At 48.6% G+C, this 9,311-nt stretch overlaps 1 protein-coding gene across 1 annotated transcript; it reads right to left on the reverse strand.

The window, feature by feature from the left end:
• Positions 1-7,131: 7,131 nt before the first annotated feature.
• On the reverse strand, positions 7,132-8,795 carry LOC131207148 (O-phosphoseryl-tRNA(Sec) selenium transferase). Its single transcript, XM_058199757.1, has 4 exons — positions 8,679-8,795; positions 8,478-8,607; positions 7,496-8,410; positions 7,132-7,418 (listed from the first exon to the last, which is right to left on the reverse strand). Exons 1-4 carry the CDS (start codon positions 8,793-8,795, stop codon positions 7,132-7,134), a joined length of 1,449 nt encoding a protein of 482 aa, XP_058055740.1.
• Between the last annotated feature and the right edge of the window lie 516 nt (positions 8,796-9,311).

Below are 9,311 nucleotides of genomic sequence, written 5' to 3' on the forward strand. Positions count from 1 at the left end.
AATTTTACAGCTCGTCCCAAACCAGACACGCTGGGATGAGGGATGAAATGTGTAGATAAAGCGTTGGGCTGATTTTTTATGTGGAACCGAACTGTAAGTTAGGCAACGTAGATGATATGTTTGCTCTATTTGGCAAAGTGACAGCAAACAAACATCATTACCACCACGTCTTGCGATGTTTACTTTATTACGGGACACGACCGTAGGATAAAGCCGGAAGCATCCGATAACCGTAAAATAGTAGACACCTTTCCTTAAATTATTACGCCGTACGCTTGTTTTTAATAAACACCGCGTCGTGAACGGACTTTCAAACATGCCGTCAGCCTGAATCTATTTTTACAACGTTCCAACCCGTTTCCTTATATTCGGTTGCCTGTAACTGCCAACAAAAACCCTTCACTGCCACACCATCCACAATGGCCGACAGAGGAAAACCAGAAATGCAAATTATTCTACCGGCCGTTTGAATTATTTTTGCACAATCAAATAATAAAATGAGCTTCCCGGGAGCGCGCGGTCGAAGCTGTGGGTTCGAGGGTATTTTATGTTCCTTCGGGTCCATCAGTGCGGGTATGGTGTTCCAGCACTTTATGTTATGTTCCCAAGGGTTGCACAAGGACAAGGACCATTCAAGGAAGGAGAGGGTCAGTGGGGCTAACAATACTGCAAGTAAAGCAACAAAATTTAATAAACTTTCAAATCGAAAGTTTCAAAATGAAGTTAGAAATAGAACGGTTTCCATTGACGTCGTTCCGGTGATCTTCCTTGATCGGGTAGCGATAGAACTTATTCCTTAAACCATAGCGCAAACTCCTCCATTCAGTTTGCCAAAAACTGGTTTCACCAGAAACCAACGGAGCGGTGACAAATCTTCCTTTCTCCACCACGGTGAGGGTTTTCGAAAACAAGCCTTCGGAGAAGTTGCAGATGGCCACGGGCCGGGTCGAAGCGGTGAGCGGCAGTGAAGTATGCTGGTCCAAGGACGAGACGCACTGTGCCCGCCGTTGAATGGGCTCGGGCCGTGGTAGGATTACGATTTCAGGAACCCGAAAGAGCGACACGGCGCAAGGCAGAATGCAAAGCAGCACCTCTTCGCCACCTCGCTTCGTCTGGTATTTGCCTCCTTTTTTTGTGCCGGTCCCAAGGACCTGGCCTCGTGTGTGTCTGTGATCTGAAGAAAGAAAACACCTGGAAATTTGAGATGAGCGATTTCCGTCGGGTTTTTTGTTGTTGTTCTTGTGTTCTTCGCTTCTCTCCCGGCCGCTCCAATCGTCCCGGCGAGATGCGGAGCCCCCGGGAAGAGTCTGCCGGCCGGAGAGATCCTGATGCTGATCCTCGGCAACGTGTTCCACCCATCTTTGTGTGGCATCTTTGTGTTTATTGTACTGTGCCCGGTTGGCTTCCCGAGCAAATCCCGGCGAAGGATTCAGCCCAAGCCCCGGGGGCTGCCCGGAGGACCCGTTTGAGTAAAGCCGGTCAAGAGGTGCTCGGTCGGCTACCGGAGCTGCGCTTTGGCGGACGCAGAGCACCATGTCGCAGCACGGCCGAGGAGATCGAATTTCCAGCTGTGGACTCATCGCGAGCCACAGCTTCGTTGGCCCGTCCTGCGGATGATCCTAACTCCTAACCGTGCGCCCAGGTAAAGCGACCCGGGCCGCGGATCGACCTCCGGATCGTCGTGGATCTGTGTCCAGCAAACACAACGGCTCACACACAAACACACGAACCAAACAGGAGACCTACAGGACAGCGGAAGAGCGTAAAGCATTATTAGAAATGTTTGCTTTACTGATTGGAAAGCTGCAGCACCGGGTACAGATTTTCACGACCATCTTTCACGCACTGGGAGAGATTTCCGATTATGTTGTTACACACGGCCCCCGGGGCTTATGATGAGTTTTGCAGTTGTTATTGCAGCAGCATGCAGCAGGGATGATCGATCGATCTGGAGTTCGTTTGACCGGCCACGGGCGGTAGCACGACAGCTGCTCAAATCGGTTGGAAAGAAAAATAGTCCTTCCAAACGGACCACTCATCGCGCAGTGACACACGGTCCCGGTCCGTACGCTGGCATGCGACCAGTGCCACGTGGCTGAAAGTCGTTTGCGTAAGAAAAACAAACAAACAGGACACACTGCAGAACAGGACAGAGCTGCGTTCGTCCACCTCCAGCAGGGTCGCACCGACTGAAAGTGGTGAAATAAGAAAGTAATTAATTGAAAAGAGATTATGTGAAGACCGACTTTTCCGGCAAGAAAAGAAGTATAAACCATATTCCTAAAACGATTTACATTTTCTCTACAAACAATGCTCTGAGTTCCTTTCGTACATAATTCGGATTTGTTTTTGTGTACCGAATGGAAAGCGCAGAACCTCCGGCATTGTGCATAATTACGGGTCTACGGGACCGTCTAAGTTTAGAAAGCCGCATTTATGGTGCGAGTTCACCTTCCGGGATCGGACCCAATTTAGGACCGCACACGTTTTCTGACGAATATCCAATAGGTGGACTGTCCCGAATCGACACTGCAGGGGAATTTACGACAGGGGTCACATATGCTTATTTCTCTCTAATCCCCAAATCGGTACCGTCTGTTAACGTTTTTGGTTTTGCGAAGGACAATTTTGATGAATGCATCGTAAAACTGGCAGCGTGCAACCATTGTTCGATGGTCCTTGAGTGTCAAAAGTTAAGGCGACCTACACCGGAGAGAATTGGGGCTGCATAGCGAACAACTTTTATGACGATATGTCGTCATAGCCCTGAGAAGAGTTTTTATTCCTGCAGCCATCTGCCAAAGGGTCAGACATTTTCGCATTACTAGTACCTCGCACTTGACGTATTCTTTCGATCTCCGATTTCTTAATCCATCTTACTCCGGAAATATGCAGACAACATCAGAGAAGAAGATCCTCCTGAGTCCCGGACCTAAACGATTGGCGTGATGGCGGAAGATTGCTGGTCCGTAGTCCACCGTAGCCGGTGAAACAGACCGCGGAAGCCACCCGTATCGGGGAGAGGACAACTAATGGATACAGGAAGTGCCGTCCAGCTATTGCCGCGGTTGCCGATCATAAAAACCCTCGAGCGTCCCCGAGGCCAACCACTTCTTTGTCAGAAAAAACAGGGCCGATGTTTTTCGAGAGTGTTTCGTCCTGCTGTGCGGCGCTCAGAAGGTCCTCTAGTGGTGACGATAGTGGCGAAGGTGGCGAAACAGTTGTGGAATGTGTGCTAAGCAGCAACGACACGGCGGCAGCATACGGCAAGCGGTGTGTACCGCCATCATCATCATCGTGATCGCCATTACCATGCGCAGCAAACGGGCGTTCATTAAGTAGCCCCATCGCGCGGCACGAGTTTCGGGAAGGACGTGCTGGCGCGAGGACCAAGAGCAAAGGACCATCGCGAAGGGACGCACCGAAATGAGCTCAAAACGAAAACAGAAAAGAAACGTGCCTGCAGCGGCAACGACCACTGACGACAGCTTGACGTGAAGGTTTCCCCCGGCTTGCTTTGGGTCGGCCCGTTCAGGTTGGAAGTTGCAGCTGCCGGCCGGCCGAACGCACCTTGAAGATGCCAACCACCAGCTGAACGTTGGGCCAGCACAAACTGGCTAGCGGCGGCGGTGGCCCTTTCCGTTGCTCCGAAGGTAACGCAAAGGTGGAATAAAACCTAAAATTGGTCCAAGTGAAAAGCAAAAAAAAAAAACGGTAAGCAGAAAAACATGTTTGAAAAAATAATTATCCACAGAGCCGGCCCCATCTCAACAGAGAAGCGAACGAAATGGGTTCCGAAAGGAAACTAATCACAAGAAAAGGAAGTACCACCGAGCTGATACGCGCCTTCGGAGTGGAAGTGACGTGATTGAGAAATCAAAACAGACCGATATCTTCGGGGGACATTGTTGCGCAGGGCTTTGTGCAGTTTTGTGGCGCGAGTTGAGTCGGCCAACCAGCTACACTTGGATTATCGAACCGAATTAAATACAACATTATTTATGATCGTCACAACGATTTCGCTGGCCGCCGTTTTTCAGGACTGCCACTGCCGACCAATTTTCGACCCCCGGAGAAACCGGCCCGGGGGGCGGGATCTACTTCGAGCGCACACGGCTGCCGGTCGGTCCAGAATATTATCATTAAGCCATTAATCGGACGGATTGCTGCAGCTGGCGGATTTTTCGTGTTTCTGTTTTCAAGCAGCCAGCAGTTGTCCGCACGCCGGCGAATTGTCCGGTTTTTTTTTACTCGGCTTCCTTGCTTGCTCGGCCCGGCCGCTGCCCACAATCTGGTTTGCGGGATATTAATGTGTCAGGCTTTTGCTCCACAGGATACGGAGCAGATGGTCCCGAGTATCCGACTGGGCGCGTCTAACTAAGTGGCAAGAGCAAGTGGCTCTAGCGGGTTGAGGTTGGCCAACAAAAGAACCGACAAAATAGCGTTACTAGTTCCTCGAAGCAGGTGACTCAAATACTTTCACTAAACCCGAAACTTACATACCGTCCTGTCCTGAGCCCCAAAGTCCCAAATTTCACTTAGCGTCGTCACCTTTTTTAACACCTTTTCGTTGATCATGGATCTGGATGGAGTTGATAAATGTTGCAAGTGACGTCGGGGGGGCCGCACTCGAACGCTGCGGGCCGTGCAAGGGCACGCGATAATGCATCGCCAGGCCGGGGCAGGTGCATTTTGGACAGATGACTTTTTGTACGCCGTGCTTGGCGATGCACCGTGTGCATCTACTCTTCAGGGAATGGATGCCGGCATGGTGATGACTTTCGAAAATGTTAACAAAAAAACAAACGAGTGGCGCGATCGTGTGCCGCACGTGCCAGCATGTTGTGGCCACGGCATCCCAGAAACGTGAACCAGAATGAGGATTAACGTTTTGTAGTGACCGAATTTCGACTGAACGTTAGAAAATTGACGCATTCTGAAAAGGAAACTTTAACTTTGGTTAATATAAACAGAATTTTTAATTTTACAATTTACAATGTGTGTTAAGCGCGTGGTACAACACCAAAACATCGGGTTCAATCTGACTCCGAAACTGATATTTTTTTACAAATTTCACACCTTTCCCACCGAAGAATGAGGAACGTACCTTTCGAATCGCCACGGATCCGTACCACGTGCCCTTTTGACATGTATGCAGTGCAGCTGGCTAGGGCCCGGGCTTTGTCCCGATACATTTTCGGTCCATCGTCAACGCAGTGGAAAAATTGGTTGCGGTTTTCGGAACACATTCGCATCCTATTCCCGAGCGAGAAAATTAATCTTTGGTAAGACTGTGGCGCACGGTGGTGATCGGGCATGGAACTGAACAACATCGAACGCATGCGCCAGGATATCACCAAAAGGGCCGGAAGCGAATCGGCATCGCAAAGGTAACATGAAACCGATCACCCGAAAAATCAATCGGAACCGATCGAGAGAAAGACAGAAAGAAATGGAACAGTCCATCAATCTTCATTACCGGTTCGGTCCGTTGGCGGCGTCAAATCAATCGTCGTCCAGCCGACACGTCGCATCATCAATCGTCAATCGGATGAAGGATGGCCACTCCGGCTGCTTTAGGGTCGATGCAAGCGGCGCCAAATTTTTGCCGGTTACCTGTACTAAATACCCGCGCTTATGAACGTTCTCTGGTGTGGAAAGTCGTACAAAGCGTGGTATGAGCAAACAATCAACAATCTGTGAAAGATTTTAACAAAGAAAATTATTCGATAACTAGTACCATGTTACCAACGCGTTTGAACGATAAGTGTGGGTACTTGGTAATAATTTTCAATGTTTACAAACTTTAGTGAATTTATTTCGGGTAAGAAGTAATTTACAAGGTATGCATGATGCTTTCAAGCTACAACACATCTTAAAGCCAAGTCTGTTTTTGCCGCTACAAAGAATTACTTTCTTCCGCCCGTGGATCAAAGTAGCACCATCCCAACGAGAACACATTCAAATTGGAAAAGTCACTCGACCGTTAAAACACGCCATTTACCGTTAGCTGCTGAACGACGCTGCGCCCGTTGTGAGCCGCGTACAGCACAGAACAACAATCGAAGCTGGAGATGGGAATGGTTTTGGGGGAGTGGGTTTGGAAACCTTCCGAAACACACTCCACAGCCTGCACCACTTCACCACAGTGTCTACCGGACGACATCCACAATCGATTTGTACTGCGACCATGGGGTAGATGCAACATTCGTGGGCAGCAGTAGAAAGGTAAAATGACAACACACTCACATTTAGCTCAATTCGAATGACATTATCGAACAGATAGCACGAAATACGAAATAGTAGTATATAGAAAATAATTATTTAAGCTCCGAGGTATAACCAGAAAATATAACCTAGTTCCGCGGAGGCCCAGAAATTGCATTGCCATTGACGCGGAGGAGAAATGTAGAGGAACAATTCCATTTCTCTCCGTCATTGATCTTCGTGAATACCCTCAGTTGCAGTAGGCTTTAAACTCATGCAATGTTTATCGATCGAATGCTCCTCACCCTTCCACGGGGGATCGATTTTACGATCATGTTACGCTGCCGTTCCGAATCGAAGAACCGACCGCCGGAAGTGGGAGCGGTTCTAATTGTTCGATTCGAAATAATGCGACGGTCGAATGGCAGCTAGGGAATTGTTACTGAGCAAAATCGGTTAGTATTCGGTAACCGTGAGAGGGAGAGAGGAAAACTCCGAGCCAAATGCCAAACATACCGGTATACTGGGCCACTCTGGGGAGTGGCCACAATCTACCTGGGCTATCATGGCAGTTGATTAATCCATACGGAAGTTGGAAAGGTAGAGACACTAGTTCGAGACCGGCACACGCAACGGGTGACGGCCCGCTGAGGAACACCTCACTTTTCGCATTGATCGGCTTCAATGCGTTACGCGCCCATCATTCAAGGGGGGAGATTCTGTCTACCTTTCCTCTGGCATCCGAATCGAAAGTATCAATGAGCCTATATTTTACGACAAGTTTATCCTAGTGAAAGAATACTGTAACATATAAAAAAGATGTTTAGTTTGAAATAGAATACAAGTAACAATAATCGATAAATATGTTTTCAATATTATCGGATGATTGAGGAAAAAGAACGAAAACCGAATCATGTATACCATTTATTCGCCCTCAACATATTTGCTACGAAATTTCCGTAGCACCTCCGTAAGCTTCGTTAAAAATTTATCAACATCATCACGTTGCACTCCTAGTGCGGCACTTGCCGTTAAGTAAGGTACGTTGCTCAAAGCACTGTGTGCTCCCCAACCAACGAAAGAATGTCCGTCGATGGTTTTAGTTTCACCGGGGCTGATCACACGACACCCCGAGACGCCACGCTTCTGTAGCATAGATCCAATCATTTCGAGCCGGCATTGCTTGGTCGTGAACGTTTCGAGCGACATGGCTGTAAATCATATGCAAACACAGTTTTATTGGCTCGTTTTTAATTCTTAACACCTTATTCTTGGGTTAGTTACTTACCGATGGAAACTGGATTACGGCATGGTAACAAGCGCTCCCCGTGTTTTAAGGCAATTTTTGTCAATCCGTCCTGTAAAATGTGGTACAGTTCTTTCTGCTGTGCAAGCAACCTACGATAACCGGTCACTCCGAGTGTAAGCAACGTCATCAAGACGTCCAGCACCTGCGATCCCGAGGCGCGACCCGGATACAGTCGTGCGACCGTATCGACGGTAACTTCATCAAACCCGGCCACAATAGCCCCTCCCACTGGGACAAGCAAATTTTTGTCCGTACTTTGCACGAACACATCGATCCGGCCGATTCGTCCTGCCTGATTGATTTGATGCAACGCGTGTGTACTTTGCAATCCGTAAGCATTATTCACTATATGCGGTATGTCGCGGCTTTGGCAGAGGGTCGCTAACGCAACCACATCGTCGCTACTACGTGGAGCAAAGCAGCTTGTCGTTGACAAAATACAGCAAATTTGCTCAGCGCCCAGTTCGTCAATTTTCGTGTGGAATCGTTCCAAATCAGTGGCAAAAGTGACCGAAGGAGGCTGATCTTCCTTCGTTCCGTTGCCGTTGTCACACGATGAAACGATACTGTCGATTATGATCGGGATCAGGCCAGCGGCAACGATGCTTTTGAAGCAAGATTGCTGGTCAATTCGGGACCAGAGCACGAATCGTGACTGGGGTCGTTTGGCGTGGATCGCTCTTAAGCATAGCATCACTGTCATTCCGGTTGCTAATGGAACTACGACCGCCTGCCGGCAATTGGCAATTCCAATTGCCTGGATCAAATCGCGTACCAAGCAGTTGGTAAGGTTTGCCATGATAGTCGAACCAGCGGCTTTTGGCTGAGCATCCGTCAGATTACCCGAACGGCCGATCCCATGTGCGAAGTTGTAGTGTCTGCGACGCACAAGATCTATGAAAATAAAATAAATGTTTTTTAACTTAGGGTACGCCGTTTGCACCGTTTGACCGGCGCTTACCGCATACGACACGAGCCTCGCGTTCGCCAACACCGCAGCGCGACGGAAAATTATTACTATCGAGCAGTGCAAGCTCATTGATAAAGTATTCAACCATCGACTCGTTCCATCCCTCTTGTGGTAATTTACGCTAGAATGATAGGAATCAGTACAAGATTACGCGTCCGTTGCTGCTGGGGTTAGTGCGTTCCCTACAAATACCTGTTCAAGCAGTAATTTTATTTTCTTATCCCGCTCATGTCTCGCATCGTTCGCTAAACTCAAATAGTTTGCTGGCACGAGGCTCTTTGCGATCGATGATAGTGTGCTATCGTTCATCTGACCAAATTTAAGTAAAACCTGCCGCTTTCTGAACAAACTCAGCACGAACCGTCCGGCGAGCAACAGCAACGTTTGTTTACAGTTTTTAAGAACTGTCAAACGTCAACGCAGTAGGGCTGGGCATGTGAACCGGTTCGTTTAAATATAAACGAACGGATACTATATTTGAGCCATTTTCGAAAGCAAAGGTAATTCATTTGTTTCATACTTCACGGCCATGATTTTCGCTTCGCAACTTTCATATGTTAGATTCCCATTTAACCGAATATTTGCGGTTTCCCTCCGATCACCCGTTCTACATCACGGACGATCCAGTTGGCGGATACGAGCATCAAGCGGAAGAGGATCGCAAGGTAAGTGCGCCATCGCGCCTGACAATTCTTAGGAAACTTGTTCACACGAGGGTTTTCCACAGAACATACGCATCTTTGCCGGTGTCCATCGTAGTCGCAGCGGGAAGCTGATGCCGACCGGCGTGGGTCGTCTGTGCAACTGGACCCCCAATCAGGATGG

This window comes from Anopheles bellator, chromosome 2, assembly GCF_943735745.2.
Source record: "Anopheles bellator chromosome 2, idAnoBellAS_SP24_06.2, whole genome shotgun sequence".
NCBI classification, from domain to species: domain Eukaryota; kingdom Metazoa; phylum Arthropoda; class Insecta; order Diptera; family Culicidae; genus Anopheles; species Anopheles bellator.

Coding starts and splice junctions, on each gene's coding strand:
- LOC131207148 (XM_058199757.1), bottom strand. CDS start 8,795: ATGAACGATAGCACACTATCATCGATCGCAAAGAGCCTCGTGCCAGCA. Junction 8,608..8,678: donor TAAAATTACTGCTTGAACAG/GTATTTGTAGGG, acceptor CTATCATTCTAG/CGTAAATTACCACAAGAGGG. Junction 8,411..8,477: donor CGAGGCTCGTGTCGTATGCG/GTAAGCGCCGGT, acceptor TTATTTTCATAG/ATCTTGTGCGTCGCAGACAC.